This window comes from Falco rusticolus, chromosome 1 (assembly GCF_015220075.1).
Source record: "Falco rusticolus isolate bFalRus1 chromosome 1, bFalRus1.pri, whole genome shotgun sequence".
NCBI lineage: Eukaryota > Metazoa > Chordata > Aves > Falconiformes > Falconidae > Falco > Falco rusticolus.
Window position 1 is genome coordinate 108691462 of NC_051187.1, and position 20416 is coordinate 108711877.

Consider the following 20416-nt stretch of genomic DNA (forward strand, 5'->3'; position numbering starts at 1 on the left):
ACAGTGCAGCGAGCAGTAATCTTCAGGTTCAGGAGACCGCAAGAAACAACGTGGACCTTGTTTACACACTAGGTATCAGTGTCTCTGTATGGGTAGCTTAAACCATTCCACTATTTCCATTCTTAGCTTTTAAAAATGCACACAGGTGTGTTCAGAATCCTTGCTAAACCTTTCTTTGAAATGTAGATCTCTACAAATGTTAAACAGAGCTTTTAGTGGTAAGCATGAAGGAAAAAAATATCCTCACGCCTAGGACACAACAGAAAGCCGCCCCACTGTACTTCAGGTTCAAAATCTAAGTTGCAGTTCATAAAGACACATTTTAATAAATTAACATTTATTGAACATATCACATGAGCCTTTATTTCGCTTGTTTGCCCCAGTGCAAAATTAAGCTATTTAACATGTAGATTATAATAAAAGAACTGTAAGCAGCTTCATAAAATGAAAGACCAAATACATTTTAATATGATCAGACTCTTTAATCTGGTGGATAAGGGACAGTGGGGTAGAAGGGAATAATCTGTTTTAGGGTCCGATATACAACCTATCTCATTTTTTAAACACAAATCTGTTAAAAGCCACCGTTTAGCAGGATAACATGCATCTAAAAATTGACGATATGGGGCATCATCCATTAAATATACTATTTGTAGACAACAGGGATGGGAAAAAGATTAAAATAAAAAGCACCAGGGCCCCACGGCCCACCTAAAATGAAGTATTTTGCAGGGAGAGTGTAATGCCATTTTGTCAGTGCTCTACTGCAACATGCTGTAAGGACTAGCATTTTTGTCTATTTCCTGCACATTTGCTGTAGAAATGCACTTCTTTGGAAAAGCAACCGTCAAGGCTTTGCAAACGCAGGGTGACTTCAGACACCCAGCTTATTGGCCTGGGTGAGGACAACTTTCAGAACGGGCATAAAAGCAGAGGTCTCGCTGAAGTTGCTGGTGCTGACTATGTGCGTGTGGATGTTCAGTCCTTCCTGGTAGTTGCGGGTTTCGATGCTCTTCACAATGTTGTGCAAACCGCTAATGATGGTTGGAGAAAGCTGCAAGGAAGCCAGACAAGGCAGGTCAGCAGAAAGAGGAAACAATGCATACACTAGTGCTAGAAAAACAGAGGTCCTGAGTGTAACATTTGGCCCTCGGAAAAGTGTAGCAATTAATTCCTTGAATGACAGCCACCTTCAGAGCTGCACCACACTGGGAACAGTCACTGGGAAGACTAACAGCAGACTTCAACCAGAACATACCTTCTCTGCAGCACTGCAAAGCTCTGCAAGCCTTCACTGCCAGCCCCTGGGTGCAATTCCCTGATGTGGGAGACCTGCTGTGACAGACTGTGGTGCATGAAAGACCTACTGAGCTTTTATACCTCTGGGCTAAAGTTAATTGCTCAGCAAAGATGGCCTGAAAACGACAGGATCAGACCACTCTAATCCTAAAGTACTAAAGAGATCTAAGCCCAGTCCTTTTATTCTGCCACAGACCTCCTGGAAGACTTTGGAAAAGTTACCAGATCCTCAAAAGTACTTGCACATCTGCCCTCTGGTGAAGTCAATGAGCCTTCAATATCTACATCTTCTGTTTTTCTGACCCCAGGCTGCACGTTTCTCACTCCCTGCTGGGAGCGGGGGAACTTGCTGTGCTGGGTTCATTCTGCTGGTGACAGGAACCCTCCTGATGCATTCACACAGTGCCTACTACAAGGAGCTCTGCTCTTTGGGCTCAGCACAGCTCCTGCACAGCACCATACAACTCATGACATGGCCCAAACACTGTGAAGTCTGCAGAGGCACTTAGGGCCAAGCACTATCTACCAGTTTCTGGGAAATGTATGGAAACATACAATAAATGGATTTGAAGCATGCTTCCAAAGAAAGAACAAGCACCTTTACATATTGCAGAGAGATCCACACCACCAATGAAATTCTTGGCTATACCTGCAATATCTGGGGTGAGGGGGAAGCAACAGAACTTACTGTCTGTTCCCTAAGTTTGTCATACAGAAACTCCAGGCGTTTATTTGCATCATCTAGTTTCCTCTTGGTTTGCTGCAAAAGAAATACATACATTAGAACACAGATTTTAAGAATACCATACTGATCTGATATTATTGCATAGGTCCATGCAGCATGTGAAATTCCTTTCTCAACAACATTTTCCTAACACATCATTTGAATTCTTTGCTCTGTACTTTTCTCCCCTGATTTTTCTAGGAAAGGCCACATGATATGACTGGTTCTCCACATGTAACTGCTCTAGTTAGCTAGACAAACTAGTAAACTGTTAAGAGGTACATTCCAAAGCCCACTGGTATAGCTGATACGGAAAAGTGACAAAATTCTGAGTTGCAGCATGGATTTTTTTTTTTTTTTGGTTCACTGGCAAAGCACGATAGCTGGATAAAGTTATTACTGGAATCAGGTATCCAGCAGTGTCAATGTGCTTAAGGGCACATGCAGTCACTGAAGTCTAAGGAAGTACAACTCAGTCCTTTATGGCAAATCCTAATTATATTTTCCAATATTTGATTAGTAAAACCACAAGTTAGTTTGTACGCTTTCATTTCAACAGAAAAACTAATAGCATAACTCAAACTGTCCTCCCAAGTCCTTTACACTTCCATGATTTTATCTAGAGCAAACCACACATTCATGTGTCTGGAATTATTCTGCCACCAAGGGCTCTTAAAACAACACCAGTATATTCTACCTGGAGTGCCACAGCAGCTGCCAGAGAAATGGATTTTTATCCACCATTTAGTTTTTATTCGCCTTTTTTTTAAACAGCTACAGAAATTGAAGATTTTAATCCAGAATAATAAAGCAGCAATAAAGCATCAAGGTTACAATTACAGAAGCACAAAAAAGGTGGTCAACAGCAGTAGAAATGGCATCAGTGCACAACAGTAATGGAACTTGCTCCCAAATCAGTATGCACTTCAATCCATCTTCACTTAGGATTGTGCCATTTCCCCTGGCAACTGAAATGTTTCCCTGGATTAAACAGTCGCCCAGAGAGAAACCAACAAAGCCTATGGCAACACTCTGGATCAGGGCTAAGACAGACTGGTGGCTGCCTGCTGTACTAGAATTTAGGGAAAGCTGTTTGGATGGCAAAGGGCATAAAGGAGAACACAGCACACCGATCTCAGGCCACACGTGGCAAACCCCTCAGCAGTAGTTACGCTGTCAAGGAACTGAGACAAGTAAGGAAAATATACCCCAGGAGAGGCAGATAAACTGGCTAATTCTTTTGGACTGGCTAACTCTCCCAGATACAGGACTTAGAACATTTGCTTCAAAACCTGCGAAAAGGCATACACGCTGTTTTCATTTTACAGATGGCCAACTAGGGCCTAGAGGAATACATTGTGTTTAGTGGAACACCAAGACATCTCTCCAGCTAAAGGAAATTAGGTGGAAGAAGTGTGAACTAGTTGTTCTCCTCACTTTTTGCTTCCAGTTCCCATGTTCTCCTTCAGAATCTAATAACTGAGTAGTGTCTGCATTTGTTCTGACAATAACTGATGTACACAGTCAGGGTGTTGTGTCTCGGCGCTGTGTGCCAGAAACGCTTGCTCTGCCTAAGGAAATCAAAGACACTTAACAAGAAGCAAGCAAAATATGATGGCAGAGCAGAAAAGCAATCCCTGGGTGCAGGTGTGAACTGAATGCTTTTGCCTTCTTTGTGTGTCTGGGGGAAGGGGCACTCAGAGGAGGTGAAGGTCAAAGGCTCTGTGCAGTATACAACTTCTAGCCCTGCACTCTACAGCCTAACCTTTAAAGAACGGATGTTGAGCAATGAATACTACTGAACCTTACACAGTTTGTCCAAAGAAAGGTCTATGGCCTTGAAAAGCTTCTGTAAATGTGTGCGTGGGTGAGTCCACCCTGAAATTGCTGGGCTGAGAACCACAGGAGGGGTACATACATTCAAGTGCCAAGTCTAAATTACAGAGCCAGCAGAAACTGTACAGCAGACTTAAGACAGAAGTGACATCAAACGCCCAACATACTCCCACAGCTGTGGCCACAGAGCCCTCAGGCAGCTCAGCTCCCAGTTACTGTAACAGGAGCGTGAGTCTGTGCTGCTGACCAAGCACATTTAGTGCACAAAGCTCTCTGCACATCACCAGCTTGTCTTTCATCATCCACCTTTCAGCATGCAGCAGGCATGAGCTGAACAGTCAGCATATGGGCTTTGAGGTAGCGTGCTATTTACTGACCACTGGAAATAAATGAGAAACTTTAAGACAGATGGCTCATTTACAAAGTACTAACTTAACTGCCAAAGGAAATGTTTTTCCTATCCAGCTCCATCCATCATGTTAAAGCCCATAACCTTGTACTTCTCTGCTAACTGTTATTTTCTTTTGAAATGAGTTCGTTATCAGAAATCACAGATCAAAATCTGTGGCATGTACTCACACGTGAGCCTTGTCTCAGACCTGGCATAATACCAGCTGCTTCCTGCTCTGAATTACAAGCAGAAGTTAAGCAAGTGTACAGGGCACACATCCACAGTGATCACCTGACAGAAGGAAGGACAGCCCTTTCTGAAGGTTTTAGATTTTTTTTTTTTAACCCATCAACATCAAAACCTCAACTATAACCAGTTCCAACCTTCCTCCTTAGAAAAGAGCAGCAGAGAGGGCTGCAATGGGTTAACTCCCTCCCCATAAACAGCACCATGGTATTCTGCCCCTGCTGAGGTCTGTAAGGACCAGAGTCAAAGTGCTTGGGCAGCTGGCTGTGTTCTGGCCCCGACTGCCACATCCTATGTGGATACAGCTTTTCTATGCATTGCTTGTGGCTGCTCAAAGCAGCCTTTAGAAAAAAAAAAAAGCTCTCAGGAGATGCTGTGATTCACCCAAACACAAGGGCACTCTGGGAATGCTGCAGACATACCGGGTCAGAGGCAGACAGCAGGCACCTCTGGATAAGAGCTTCAAATGTAGTCTTCAGAATAAGGTGCTCCTCAGGGATGGGCTTCTTGGTGATCTTCTCTGTTGGCAATGCCTGCACGTGCTGAGGAACAGAGAGCAGGTGAGGCTTTTCCAGGTCACCGTGACCACTCGTTGTTTTCAACTAAACCAAGTGGCATTATTAGCCAGCTTGGCACAACTCCTATTTCTTCCCTGTGGGTGTGTGGAGGTGACAGTAAGAGCATCTGCTGTCACTCCCTCTGGAGAGCTGTGAAGTCACATAAGGAAACAGCTTGTTGGTCCATACTGACTAGAGCATTAACTGCGAAGAGGTACTGTCTAGGTGGAGACTACAGCAGCAACGTGCTAGCGTGGTGCAGAGCTAGTGACTAAAAACTCCACCTGGCCAACAGGACCCCAGCCTGCAAGCCTCTACTGACGCACAAGCCAGAACCACGCAACGCTGGGGCTACATTACCTGGATGGCATTGCCAATTGGGGCCCCCGGGGCCCCCTCTGTACTGGGTTTGGAAGCGGCGGGTGGCATGATGCATGGTCCCAGGGGCTGGGGAGCAGCAGGGTAGCCCCCCTGCAGCACCGCCTGTCCCACAGGGAGGTGCGGTGGCTGGAAGCTGGGTGTGCCCATGGCTGGTGCTGGGCCCAGAGGCTGCTGCATCTGAGACTGCGGATCTGCCAGTGGATTCATGATAGGGGAAGTGATGGGAACCGGGGGCAGGAAGTTATCAGGGACCTGTTGAAAAGAAAAAAAAAAAGACACCAGTGCATTTACGCTGCTGTGGATGCCCAGGCAGAGCACAACATCCAGCTCCTAGACCTCCCAACCCATAGCAACTGAGAGCTTCCAGGCAAGCTGCTGAGTCCCCAGGATATAGAAATAACAGGGGCAGGCAATACAGGATTTCACTCTGGCTAAATAAGCCCATTCCTCTGGCCGCAGTTGCACAGCGAGAAGTGCCCTGGAGCAGTAATATCCTCCTGCATTTCCAGTCCTGTGTGTTCTGCCTGTCCTGCCCACACAGGGCAGGAGCAGTCTGCCCAACCCGCCCCCAGCCACAAAAGCTGAGCACAGCCACCTCAAATCAAAGCCAACCTCTCTCTGCTAAGGGTACAAAACAGAGGTTTGTTAGACCAGCACTAACAGAACAGTTACACTAATGAAAGTTAACTGACACCTACATCTATTCTTACTGTTGGGTCATTATATTTAGATTTTTGTGTCTCACTTTCAAGGGTACATTTTTGACTCCGCAGTACATAGGTCACAGCTAGCAACATGCACCGATAAAGCTTCTGAAAGCCTTTCAAGCTTCTGGCAAACAGGTTTGCGCTAGGACAGATTATGAATGCATTTCAGATTCATCCCTAAGCATCTGCCAGTCTTTACACAGAAGCGTTTCTGAAACGCTTGGTAGAGGGAAGAAACAACCAAATGAGCTACTGGCCTCCACTGCACATCATACAGGAATCCAAACAGAAGAAAGATCTCCCATGAGAATAAGCACATTTCTTTGTGTGTGCATGGAAAAAAAAAGGAAAGATTACAGAACCCTGAACGCCATCTTGAATGATGCCAGAATTAAGCTAGTAGTTATTAGTATTGAGAAAAATATTCTCAATCCAGCACCGAAGTCAGCTATAAAAGCAATTAATCACAACAATAAACATTTGAATGGTGGGTAAATTCTTAGGTAGAAAACAGTTGCAAATTACAGCCGGCTTAAAATGCCAGACAGTTCTTCTATTTTACAACAGTCCATTGTGGTGAGTCATTTCAGAATACCCTAAACTACCCCCTCATAGAGCAGACATAAGGGAAACAGAAACATTTCTGACAGAGGTTTGTTGAATACTCAAGAGTGAATGCAACAAATAAGCCCTTATTTAGGAGGGAGCCAATCCTCGAGACCTGGCTATGGCAGATATTCTGGCTGTGACACAAACTGAGCAGCAACAAAACCCCTGCTTGCAGAAGGCTGCTTCTTGAGCTCTCAGGTCCAGCAGTTATTCTCACTGACAACTCTCCTCCTTCTACTTAAGAGCCTGAAGCCCCGAAAGGCCGCATGCCGGCTGCTGTGCGAGAAACGCCCCAGCACTGGGGGCAGTCACAAGCACACAAAGCATCCCCTATCTATCCTCCAAAAGCTCCTTCATCTTGAACTGCAGAGACCAAAACTCAGAGTAAGGAAGAATTCTGCCTTCACCTTCACCCAGACCTTATCTTGCTTGCTCCAACTTTTCTTTTCTCTCTCCACACTTAACACACTCCAGACTGACACTTGCTTCCCAAATGCACCAGGCTCAGAGAGCAGCAGATGACACCGACTGCTGTGGAGATATGCAAGACTATAGCAGCACCAGGGGATGAAAAGGCTTACTCTGCTCTGTGCCAAGCATCCCCGGTTATTCTGTCCTGCTGCAATCCAAATCCATTTTACAAAACTATACTGTCTCCATCATGAAAATTGCCTTACTCTCAGCATCTCTCAGGGTCAGACCCTTAATCAGTATAAATGGCTTTCAGCTCCGGCAAAGTCAGTAATCTGTAACAATTTGTATGGCCTCATTTCACAAAAGTATCATCTCCTGCAAAACTCATCTGCTTTACTGCAGATGAAGAAAGCCCAAGGTATTTTCTTCCCTCAAACCAGGATCTACGCTGTTATTAACAACCACAACTTTAGCAAAAAGCCACCATCTCTTTACAGGCTTAAATATTTTGAGAGAGAATGCATATTGGAGAGGCATAAGGCCATTTCTGCTCACGAGGTGCAGCTTCTGTTTGCTGCTAGCCCTTTTTTCTTCTCCTGCCAACAGATTTCCCAGGAACAGCTTAAGTTACTGCTTTTAAAGTGGTAGGCACTCAGCTGTGTCAAGACAGGATACTTTGAGTACCTTCTTCTTCTTGGCAGCTCTGTTCAGGGCAGGAGGGTCATTCCAGCCATTCTGAGGCCCTGGAACAGAAAGAAAACAGACTTAAGCACCTCGGGAGAGTAGCGATGGCTTCTTGAGCTCAGCTCCCCACTACAGCTCTACTGGCAGGGGCTCGGCAGAGCCTGCCCTCACCTCCCTGCTCTTCTTCCCTTCACTGGGGACCAGAACAGCTCCTGCACCAGCCACAGCATGCCAGCCATCAGACCCTCTGGGCTCTGCACCCACTGTGCAGGTTTGGCATCTTGACCAACAGTTCTCAAGTTTGATAGAAGTTGATATTTTTTTGAAAATTTTTTTTTATTCTCTCGCAGGAATAAAAAAAAGCCTTTGAGCAGACACACCCTCTGAAGAGGCAGGCAGCTGCCTACCACACCTAGAACACAGATCTGCTATACAGACTGTATACATGAGGACAGCTTCAGCTACCCGTGAAGGTTTCTCCCATCTGTACCACACTCAAATGAGAACTGGTTCTGAGCTGCCTTTCCCGCCCCCATGATCACTGTAACATAATTATAAACATTAATCAGCAGCAAATATGTCAGAAACCATGGGTGAATAAAACTACCATTAAGCTGCATCCATTTCCCAAGAGCTGCTCTTGCTGCAATTGCATACTGTGATGGATTTATACAACAGTTGACATGTTCCCCAGCAACACAACATAGAGGCATAAGAGGCAACAGGAGCCTTAAACATTGCAGGCCAGATTCACCCAGCCACCCTGGAGATACAAGACAGCCATAAAATCAGGATTCCCCTGCCAGCTACAGCACATTTATGGGTGTTTTTGTCCCAAAAGCAGAGCAGAGCTGCTGGAGCAAGGTGGCAAAATCCAGCTTTCGGCACCAAGGGCAGTTTGTTTCAAACTGGGAGCAGCACAGAGGATGTCTGAGCAGGTTCAGTCAGAGTCTGGGGTGTTGTTCCTACCACATCTGATCTTCCAAGAAAGCACACTGTGCAGTTGCAAGATTTCTACACCAAAGCTTGCATTAGTGCATTAGAAATAGTTAACCATCTCAGAATGCATGTAACCGGGACCACAGCCTCGCCGAGTAATCAGGATTTATTGCACAAAGCCACAAAAAGCCAACAAAACCAAATCCCTGCTCAATGGACTTTTTCACCACAGTGTTTTTCACTTAGCAGATGATGAATTCACCTTAGAGCTTAACTTCACTGCAGAATTTGTTCAATTTATCTGAATTTTCATTTGCTCCTGAGCTTTTGTTGAAAAGGTTCCACATCCAGAGCATGTTAAAGGGGTAAATGAAAGAATTTAAAGCCCCTTTCACATCTGCTTTCTCTTTAACCAAAGGCAGTGCCATCTCCTGGCAGCCATGTGCCCCAGGAGCTCCTCTGTTCCCCCCTTATCCAGAAAATCCCAGAGTATTTCTGATACAGGAAGTCTAACTTCTGCAGTGTTAATAGTGATAACACAAGAAAATATCTCAGACTGTTATTGCTGTTAATTTCCTGGAAAAAACTGCTTTAAAAAGAAAACCAGCATTTGTTTCTGTGGTTAAAAACTCCAGATATGTTGTTATTGGTTTTAATTAAGGAACTGAAAATTAATTTGATTGAAGTCTAATCAGCAAACAGCATCACACTTATGTTCTCTGAAGAACATATGTGTTACTGATGTCTGTTCAATTGATTTCATGTAGTGGCTGTAATTTTCAGGTTAGGTGGTACCTAGTTCACCTGCGAAGGGAGGGGCCTGGTCTTGAGTTGGTAGACTTTCTGCAGATAAAATGCAAAGAGAACTAAAAAAGATTTCCATTGAAAATAATAAAACAATTGGTTTGTAATTTCTGACTAGCAATTTAGTTTCAATAAGCACAAGAAGTCAGGAGAAAAAATGCCTAACCTAATTACAATGCCATTTTAGAGACAAGTCATCTGTTCAAACCACCCTGTGGAATTACTTTTGTCTGTCTTCCCTGAAAACGAGCCTGTTGCTCTTCCCATGCAGTTAATCAGCGTTTCTGGTTGTTTCTGACAAATATTGCAAAGTCCTGGCCCACTTTCTTATCTCTTCTGGTGCTCTCATTTTCTATTCCCACCAGCTGATGCAGCCAACAGATCATTACTCTTTGCAACTTTTCAGAAGATGCTTAAAGTACTTCATTTCAAAGTGGAAGTCAAGCATTTTCCCAAATCAAGGTGTGCTCTCAACTGCATCCAGCCCAGCGAAAGGAGTACGTTCACACTGCAGCTTTGGACCCATGTGAAAAGACACATTGCTTGCTCAGACTGAGTAATAAATCCAAAGGGCAAAACACAGCCGACAAAGCATTTGCCATTTCAAAGAGAAGAGGAACACCGGAGATGAGCGTGCTGCTGTTCCTGGGGTTTGTCTAATGCAGTTCTGGTGCTAACCCTTCCCTTAGCTCAGATTTGCTCTATCACAATTCCACACAAGATTCAAGATTCTGAAAATTGAAACTCCCTTGAAAGCAGGTTCAAAGACCTATCACAAAACAAAGTGAGATAGGTTGAAAGTGAAATTAAATTTGGGCTTTTCCTGCTTACTGGAGCTCTAAGCACAGCTTAACATATTGATGTTATATGCATTTGCAAAACCCAGAAGATACTTACAGAACTATTTTTTAAAGTGATTTTTAAATCCAAGCCAGTTCAAAGTGCAGGTGCTTTTCAAGACTTCAAATGTGAGATCTTTTTTCCTTCCTGCCTTACCATCCCCCTCCCCCCCCTCCTTTAAGATAATCATATCTGTGAAGTGATACACGATGTTCTCAGATTGGATCATCACCACACACAAAAGTGCACCACCACTTCAAAGCCAAGATCAGCATCACTGTTATGCTCTGCACTGGAACATTCAGAGTTACAGGTGAGATCTGTGTCTGGCTGCAGATTTCTGTTGTTTTACGGGATCTCATGCCAAGGGGCCCTTCACAAAGCAATGCAGCTACTCTGGAAAATATGGTGGTGGTTACACATTAAGCATTACACCATCATTTCTGCACTTAAAAAGCAAGCTTTTTCTCTTTGTTTATATGTTTTTTGAAAGGCATAATCAAAAACTGGAAGGAAAGCAGTGTACTTTTTAGATAGCTCTTATCTTTTTTCCATAGTTCGTCAGCCACAGGCAGCAATTGTATGCCAGCAGCCCACATGCATGAGACACCTGGTCTCAGCACCTCACTGTGCCCTGCAGTCCACCCTCTGCATTTCAGCCCAAGGCTGGCATTTGCCAGGAATCGGAGATAATGCCCAGGTTTGGGTTCCTGAAGGCCTGACACTTTGTACTGGCTGCCTTCTTAATACAGCTGCTGGAAAAACACAAGCAGCACCAATAATTCTCAAGAAGTTTTATAAAAAAACTAGTACGGACAACTTTCGATTTTGAAAAGAAATCTGGCAAGGCAATGCAAATAACGACCGCTTCAATTCCCCTTACACTAAAATGACATGGGCAAGATGTGTTAGACTACTAAGTGGATTATAGAATTTTACAAATCAGGTTTTATTGTCAATGTCCCTAATTTCTATTGCCCAGAGTACAAAGCTTCACCTGCTCTAAGATGCCTCACTGACTACATCCCTTCACTATTAACGCCAGAAACGTAGCAAGTGACAGATCTGAAGTGCCAGCCAGTGACGCAAGTAGAGTAGTAAAATGAATAAGAACCATTTTCTTGTTCCTTGCATTTATTTGGAGGTGCAGAAGCTATGCTGGCTGCATCATAATGTGCTGATTCATATCCCAGGCCCAGAACCCTATCCGGCACCTCTTCCTCTGTTTAATTTAGTAACTCCTCTCTGGCTTAGAGATATAAGTTTGACATGCCCCATAATACAGGGTCAGGAGAGGTCACAGTACAGCATTTCCAAGAACAGAGGGGACACTGAATCTGGGTGCAGGATGGGAGGGAAAAGGCCTTTTCTCCCCTTGCAGCTGCCCTACACCAGTCTTCTCTATTTTTTGACAGAGCAAAAGACAGTTTCTCCCCAAAACACGAGCGTGTGTGTGAAGGCAATGCCATAAAGAGGTGTGGGCTCCCAGCCTCACAGATGCCAGGAGCACCTACTCCTGCTGCCGAATCAAAGACAATTACGCATTTTCTGCACTGCATCACCCCTAACAGACTTTTAAAATAGAGAGTGAGTCACAGTGAGCTCCTTAGTGCCTGTTAGTAGAGCCAGCATCCTGGAATATCCCTCAGGTCCTGCCCGATATTCCCTCTGCTCCCAGCTTCACAGATCTGGTCCCTGACTCTCAGCTGGACCACCTGGATGCGAAGTATGTTTGGCCAGGTTTAAAAAAAGGACCGCTCGTACTTCCTGTAGTCTGAAATATGCAAAGCTGCTGTTTCACAGGCTTCTAAGTGAAAAGACAGGTTTGTTGTCACAAGTGAGGTCGCCGTCCCACAGCAAACAGTTAAGTCCAGGCAGTCACAAGGAGACATCTAGCCCCACCTCAGTGCATGCGCTCTCACCATGCATGCTCAAACATGCTCATGTCAGCCACACACACATGCTTTTAATTAAAATTTAGAAAAGAGACATGTAAAAGCATTTCTAAATCATTATCTTTAAAGGCATTCACAGCTACAGTAAATCCCAAACTAAGTGGTTCGGAAAAAAAATACGGAAGTGAGCTGATGCCACAGGAAATGATGTTAGAATTAAATATGCTGTCAATCCCAGGCTTGGAATGCTGCTCACAAACAAGGGACACGGGGACAAATTTTATTTGCAAACTTGTTCTGTGAGGAGAATTGTGATCATCTCCTCTGCAGCAATTAGGAAAGCTTGCTCAATTTTGTAATTTGCCCTCCAGCCACATCGCAGGTTGTGACACTAGCTTCGCAAGGTGTGCCACCATCCACCCACAGCATATGACAGCCTCACGACAAGACAAGACAACGCTGCAGTACCCTGTCTTGGGCAAGGCAAAAGCTCTGTGTTTGTGGCAAGGTCTGACTCACAAGAGAAAGACGACTGTTCACGCTGCCCAGCAAGTGCTCACTGCAGCGACGTAGCTGTATCATGCCAGCTGCACAGGGGAGATGATGTGTTTTAGAAATGCTTTGAACTGACCTCTAAGCAAAAGCAAACTTTGTATGGAGCATCAACAAGGAAAAGTTGCACATTTAACCGAATGAGTAATACAGCAAAACCCTCCCCCTCCCTGCCTGCCCCCCTGTCCAAGCGCAGACCTGTTCTCTGGGATGCAGGAAGGTCACTGGCTGCAGGCAGAGTACCTGTTGGTCCAGTAGGTAACGCATAAGCCACAGAAGTTGCTGGAGGTCCTGGCCTGCCATGCTGAAAAGATGCGCCAGAAGGAGGAATAGGGAAGGAAGAGACTGGATTCAAGCTCGTTGGGGAGGGTTGAGGCTGCCCAGGGTACAGCGGGGAGGGCATGGAGTGGGCAGGGGCAGAGGACAGGTAGGGAGGGGTGGTGTTAGGGGCAGGGTTTGGGTAAGAGGCTGAAGCAGGGACAGCAATAGGCTGCTGAGGCTGATAGAGAGCTGGTCCCCCTGTTCCACAGGGGTACTGGTGTGCGGCCTGATACGCTACAACAGGGAGAAAAGGTATTCAGTCAGTTAGTTCATAACAGAGGGGCAGGTTTCACCTGCCTGCTTCCTTTTCCACCCAGCTCTCCTGTTTTCCCCTTTCCCCTCAAACCACTTAACCGGCTCAGCCAAGCCCTGGCTCTCACAACTCCACCTGCAGTTGCAAGGACTGCTCAAAACCTCAGCCTGCCACCGCGAGCCAGGAAGCGGAGAAAGGACTGTCTTGGCTGGAACCCCTTCTCCCCCATGGGCTGTCCAAAGCCGCCATGCCACTTGGGGTGGGGCTGGGTCACACACACACTGCTGCTCTGGCTGTTTTCTGGACCACTGAAATCCTCACTGTGCCTCTCAGGGAAGGGAAACCCCTGCCCCAGGTGTGCACAAAGGGAAAGCCTAGGCCACGGAGCTGAACGGCAATCTCTGGAAGTGAATGCAAGCTCACAGCCTTGCACTGTGGGCCCTGCAGATTAACTTCACTGCCTCTTCTCTGCCCATTTTTTCCCTCCCTGGTGCTTGTACTTTCAGCCCCCTGCTTTGAAAGGGTCAGTGCTCTGCCTCCTTCCTCACTCACCTCTACTACTGCCCTTGTCTCCTCATCCCCTTTCCCATCTTCATGGAGTCCCAATGAGAAGTGGATGGCCCAGCCACACAGAGATGAGTTGGGTCCCTCTTTGCCAGGCCTGCGCTGCTTCTTGAGGACTCACACTGGGGGGTTTCTGACCCCAGCACACCCTTGGGAAGGGCCAGCTGAGGAGTGAGTCTAAGAGCTGTGGACAGACACCTTTGCAGCGGAGAAGAGTGTCTGACAGAGGGTGCCTAATGTCTGGACTCCACCAAGAAATGTCAATCCTCATACATCATCTCCAGAGGTGGTTTTTTTTTTTTTTTTTTTGCTACCTAAGAAATGTGGGGCTGGCTTGGTCTGAACCCTCCCAACCCCAAAAAGGGGACTGGCTACCTCCAAGTAAATGTGGCTTCATCACCTAGCTGGCCAGCCTGGGTGGGAGGGGGAAGCTGCTGCTACTCACTCTGTGGGTAAGTTGGCCGGGCCCCTCCTTGTGAGTACATGCTGTAATTGGGAGATGGGGCTTGCTGCGGTGGCATGTTGGGGTTAACGGCACCTGGCATGATAAACCCTGGAGGAGGTGGGTTGTCTCCCTGTAAAAAAAAAAAAGATTGCAGGAAAAAGGGCAGGGGGAGATAAGGATTTAGTCAGTAACAGTAATGCAATGCTGAAGCAGAACTGTAACAAAACGATCAGTTCACATTTAAAGGCTTGAAACCACATGCCCTGGAAGAACCACCAGCACAGGGGCAAATGTCTCCAACCACCCCAGTGCCTCAGGATGCCCAGCACAACACTGAAAGCACAGCTTCTATGTGCAGTAACTTCAGCAGCAGCAGAGCAGCACACAGCTTCCCACACAAGGAAGAGGTCCTTGCCAGTGCTGCCTGTTATTCAGGCAGTCTGAGAGCACCCTGCCATCCACAGCTTTCAACTGAACCACTGAAACATTAAATTTTGAGGCTTCTAACTTCCATGGGAAAGAGGGAAAAGAAAAATACCATCACACTTCAAATATTCCAGTGTGGGGCAAGGGCTGGGGACGCTCAGGGCACACTGAGCTCCCACTCAAGGCTTTCCAGAGTCACTCATCTGGGTGTTGGTGGGAAAAAAAACTAACATGAGACACAGAGGAGCAAAACCAGAGCTCATGTGGAAGCTGCTCCTTCCGTCTATCCATACCAGACGGTGTCCAGCACACAGACTATACCAGGGGACATATTAGGGTGGAGCAGGGGCTCAGAGAGGAATAATGAAGGTTATACCTGTGTGTCAGAGGGACAGCCTGCAGGAGGATGGCTGGGAAGGGCAGTAGGAGTTTTGTTACTCCAGGTAGTGACAGTAGGGGCAATTCTAACCTGAATTGAACAAAGAAATACCAATCATGGAAAACAAAACAATAAAAAAAGTCTGAAGGGTTTCACAAAACAAGACGCAAAGTAGTGAACACAAAATAGTTTGCATGCTGGTACTTGTAACACAGCCATAAAGTCTCAGAGGAAGAAGGAAAACTGCATTCAAGACAGACTAAATGACTGTGCTGGAGCTGAAGTGAATTGCAGAGTGAGGATAAAGCACAGCAGAGATGCAGGTACAACAGGCTATGGAGCAAGTGCAGTGTTACACATGCCAGTGAGCCCGGTCTGCCTCTTTCATCACATTTTCCTATTGCAGAAACTCCCCCAAGGCTACTGCATGACATCAAGCATCACTAACCACATCTGGAAGTCCCAAGTTCCACGTTAAATTCAAACATACCGCCACACACAAAAGCAGTCTATTTAAATCGAGCTTAGGATGAATTAAAAAGGTTGAAATCTGACATTTAGATCTTGCACATGCACATACATACATCTTAACGCTAAATGCTTCCCAGCCAGTCTTCCACAGCTCCTTTCTGCTATCTTCTTTCTTTGCCACTCCAAAGCCCTTCAGTTCCATACAACCACTACTATCTTTCAGATGTGACAGAAGCCAAGAACCTCCTATGCCTGTGACATCCCTGGGCAAGAAGAAGGTCTGCTGCCCACCAGCAGGACACACAGCTGGGGTCAGGAGCCTGACATCCCACCTGAGCGCAGGCAGAGGGAAAGCTGCAGCCCTGAAGTCCTGGCTGGCTCAACTGGCTTCATGCTGTCTGTCTCTAACCCTGCGCAATGATGGGCTAATGGTGTAGTCAGCTGCACAACCACCACTGTTGATGTTTGCATAACTCATCACTGGACTCATCTAAAAGACTCTATCCCTTTTCATGCCTATTTTTTTCAGATGAAAAAGAGGGTTCAAAAACATACACTGAAAGGAAACCAAGTTTAAGTACATGTTCCTGTTTGGGACAGCAATTAAACAAAGGCCACCTCAAGCCTGAACAAGCACTGCGTACACAGTTTCTTAAAAGAAAAATCAGACAAAACAAGTATCTAAGGACTCAAATATGTCATTCCTTTCTGTTCTGGTTCATCAGCATACTGCTGGGCACCTTTCCGACATGGCACCAGCCCTCTTCAAGACCTTTCTGCTAAGCATGAGCTCCCTGGAAAGCCAAGAACATAGCAGATAACTCACTTGCACCGTGCTTGTGGGGTTGTGATACACCCCACCTTTTATTAACGAGCACGGCTTGCTTAAATAATAGTTTGAGGTGTTCTTGAAACAGTGGGAGAAAGAGGGAGCTCTTGTTTAAAAAGCATTGCTAAGGCGGCGCCATCTAGAGGACAGCTGCTATTGTCCGCCCCCAAACGCGAAACCCGCAGCACTGCTGCTCACGGCAATTCAGCGCTTACAAGGAGGAAGGTCAAAGACACAGGGAAGAGTAGTAGAGTTAATTATCGGCAGTGGTGCATTTCCAATCATACGCAATGGTGTTAGCAAGTAACTCTTGTATGAATGCCTTGTCCCTTCTGAAATCTACTTGTTAACACCCTGGAAAGAAGGTGAAGGCACACACAATTGTTGACATCAAGAGGGAGAGAACAAAGCCTGACTCTGCCCTGCTTCTCAGCCCTTCTTCCTTCCTGCCCCCATTTTTCTGGCAGGCAGCATGGACAGAAACCTGCCTCTGCTTGTGCCAATCTCCTCTCTGTAAGGAGAGTACTTGCAGCACTGACACAGCTCCGCTCTCGGAAAAGCCCAGCCTAGTACCCCTGCGTCGAGCAGGGACAGATGAGCTCCAGCATGGTGTTGAGGGATTAGGGACTTGGCAACGCTCTTTCAAAGCGGGCACACAGCTAGGGCTGCCCACTGCACCACGCTCCTGTGGTGGCCAGCATGGTCTGATGCAGTGTCAGCCTCAGGCTAAAGATAAAACCCAGGGCATCCGACCCCGGCCCAATTCTCCTCTTCCAGTCCGCGCAGCCCCCAGGCTTCCCATACTCACCGAGTCTTTCTCTTTGCACAGCTCTCAGCTCAGGCCTGCCTCCCCCTCCTATCTCACCCCCTGCCTGCGCTGTCCCCCTGATGCCTGGCTGGGAAGGTGTTTTCATTGTAGGCTGTACCCACAGCTGCTGAAACAGGCCCTGCATTTGCTGTTGCCACTGTTCAGCAACTTCAGCAGCTAACATCAGAGCTGGGGCAGGGAGGGGGGCCAGAAACAGTCAGCCCCAGAAGAGGCTGGTGAGCAGCAAGGGCAAGCCCAAAGGCCTGCAAGGATGGGATGACATCAGGGACTATGAAAGCAAGCACAGAAAAACCCTGCAGTGCTCTCCCACACTGTCACCCTTGGCGCTGAAGCACATTTGTAAATAAAGAGGGAAAACACCTGATCTTCAGAAGCAGGCTACTTGACAACTTGTTTAACAGATGTTTTCCAGACAAGGAGTCGAGGAGGCATCTGTACTGCCTGAAAAGCAGCACCAACGACTTTCACCACAGGACTCTCTGTAGGAGTACATCATACAGCCCCAGCTCAGACCAAGAGAAAGGAAAAAAAATTCCTCTATCCATCACTCTCCAGAACTCAAGCACCACGTCTCTCCCTGACTGCTGAAAAGCATTTACCTGTTGGTAATACTGCTGGGCTGGAGCCTGTGGCCCTTGCATCTGTCCAGCCACAGGGCCAGCTTGTCCTTTGGGCATGGGTTGTCTCTCGTACGGTGCCTTGAGGACTTCCTGTCCCACTGGAACCTCCCCTTGGGCTCTGCAAAGTCTGTCCCGTAACAGCATGATGTTTGGCTGCAATTAGAAAAGGACAGTGAAAGAAGGTTACCCACCCAGTGCATCACACTAAGAGGCTAACTGGTCACACGCTAATGAGTGCTCTCTCAGAAGCCTGCTCTGCTTTATGAGATTGGAACAAGTCTTTTCTGCATGAGACATGGGACCACTGGAACTGCCTTACCATGTGCCCGCCTCCCATCTTGGGTTGCATCATTCCCAAGCCAGCCTACCTATGAATACCAGCTGATGAAGGATGAGAAATCAAAAGAAAACCACCAACCAAGTGTCAAAGTACACATTTCACTATGTTTGGCTTGCAGGAGGGACAGCTGCCCTTTTGGCAGCCACTGGCTGCTGCAAGGACAAGGGTGTGCAATGAAGAGGAAGAATAAGGCAATATACTTCTGCCAGCTCAGTGAGGCTAATGGAGGGAGCGAGGAAACAGCCCGACCATCACATCCCCAGGTACATTTCAAATGGCAGCCCTGCTGGCTAACTGCACCATTCAGAGACCTTTGCTCAAAGTACACTTGCTCACACAGGGAGAAGGAGTAAAAAAAACCTGAATGCCCCGTACCTGGTTGGTGTTTGTAGGGAGGAAGGTCAAAGCTGCAGCAATGCTGCCCTGTGAAGCCAGGAGGTTGGCATACTGGCTCATCTTCTCAGCCAAAAGGGCCCCCACAGCATTAGGGTCCACAGCCTGGGTGAGTTGCACAGCTTTGCGCAGGATTACAACTTTCTCTATTAAATCCTGGAAGGTCAGAAAAAAACCCCAAGTGAGAACAGCAAGGTGAAGTAGGCCCTGGCTAACAGCTGTCACGGAGAGCTGTTCCTCAGGGCAGCCCTGCAGAACCCCTCTCACCCAACGGGAAGCCCAAGCCAAGTGCAGGTTTCTAAAACAGTTACAGCTACACTGAAGACAGCTTCTCTAGCATGTGAGACAACAGAACATCAACCAGCAGCTGTGCACCAATGACTTAACAGCAAAGCCAAGCAGTGCACCGGGTAGAGCTCAAAACCAAAAGACCCGTTTTTATTAAACAGGATTTCAGGGCCCTATCAGCAATAAGCATGTCCACCAAAAGAGTATGCTTTCATAAAAACATCTGGTAAGAGCCATGAGAGCCATCTGAAAACATTATGCCCATCACTGCTGTTAATGCTGGGGTGCCACACATTGATTTGCAGCATTTTAATAAGTCAGACCTTTTTGATCAAGATGGTTAAGAACTGACTCCTCCCTTGGGAGAGTTATCCATGGTTTTCTGGTTGTTACTGCAAAGATGGTTTTCCTGATATTCACCACGAATACCCCTCATTTTCCCTTTCTTGCACATCCCCAAATACCAGAGCTGGTCTTGGTTGGGTTTCCTCCTACTGCTGTTACAGGAACATTTTCTGGTCAGTCTTCTCAGGTTTTTCTTAGTCTCACTGTATTATATTGGTAGATAATATTGGCAAACGAATATTTGTAGTAACACTCAATAGCTCTTTAAAATCTTTTAACAGATTTATAAAGAGTATACCACACAGCATTTCAACCATACATCACTAATAAGGACTGTTTAATAATTCATTTTTGTTTTCTCTAACAAATCAGCACTTCAAAAAAAGACAAGGAAAAAATAAATCAAGATAACCAACAGCTCCTATGGCTTTCAGATGTTCCACATCACAGTAAACTATTAGCCTAATTATGACTAACTGTTTTTCAATTCTAGTGTCTGAGAAAACAAAAGCAATGCAATCAAAATGCAAATTCAAACAAGGTGACTCTGTAACTGAAGCCCTCAAAATCAAAAGACTGGAAAGAAATGTTGGTAATTCAAAACTGGAGAGAGTTAATAACGTGAAGCAAAATTCACATATACTCCAGTTCCTTCAATTAACTGAACAGACTCACAGCACTGCCCAGTAACATTAAATACTTTCTAAAACTGGTCCTTCTAAGGCCCTGAACAGTTGGAAGAAACTAAGATTATATATGTAGAATAAATTATTCCATAACTGCTTCATCTCACTGTCATCAAACCTATTCCCCCAATACATCTGCTATATGCAATATATTTCACTGCTGGCAACTAAACCCTGCATGTACAAGCCTCTAGAGAAAACTCTTCTGGAACCTTCCTACAACTTTCTTCCCAGATTTAACTCTGTAATTTATTAGATTTCTTCCCCTGAACACCCAAGCCACCTCCTCCAAAAGCAAAAACGTCCAGGTATTCTCCTATTGCAAAAAGTCCAAGTGTTCAAAGCCCCT

At 46.1% G+C, this 20416-nt stretch overlaps 1 protein-coding gene across 12 annotated transcripts in view; it reads right to left on the reverse strand.

The window, feature by feature from the left end:
* Positions 1–330: 330 nt before the first annotated feature.
* The window catches only part of SEC31A (SEC31 homolog A, COPII coat complex component), a 45554-nt gene continuing 25468 nt past the window's right edge, over positions 331–20416 (reverse strand). For 2 of the 12 annotated variants that reach the window (XM_037395319.1, XM_037395310.1), the window contains 11 exons: positions 18731–18904; positions 17995–18168; positions 15264–15356; positions 14462–14591; positions 13077–13433; positions 9583–9630; positions 7849–7907; positions 5414–5686; positions 4919–5038; positions 1988–2059; positions 331–1054 (listed from right to left, as the gene is read on the reverse strand). In XM_037395319.1, coding sequence (XP_037251216.1) covers positions 875–1054; positions 1988–2059; positions 4919–5038; positions 5414–5686; positions 7849–7907; positions 9583–9630; positions 13077–13433; positions 14462–14591; positions 15264–15356; positions 17995–18168; positions 18731–18904 — 1680 coding nt within the window. In that variant the 3' untranslated portion in view covers positions 331–874. The remainder of the gene's footprint in view (positions 1055–1987; positions 2060–4918; positions 5039–5413; positions 5687–7848; positions 7908–9582; positions 9631–13076; positions 13434–14461; positions 14592–15263; positions 15357–17994; positions 18169–18730; positions 18905–20416) is intronic. The other 10 variants (XM_037395356.1, XM_037395336.1, XM_037395328.1 and 7 more) reach the window with 10 other exon arrangements.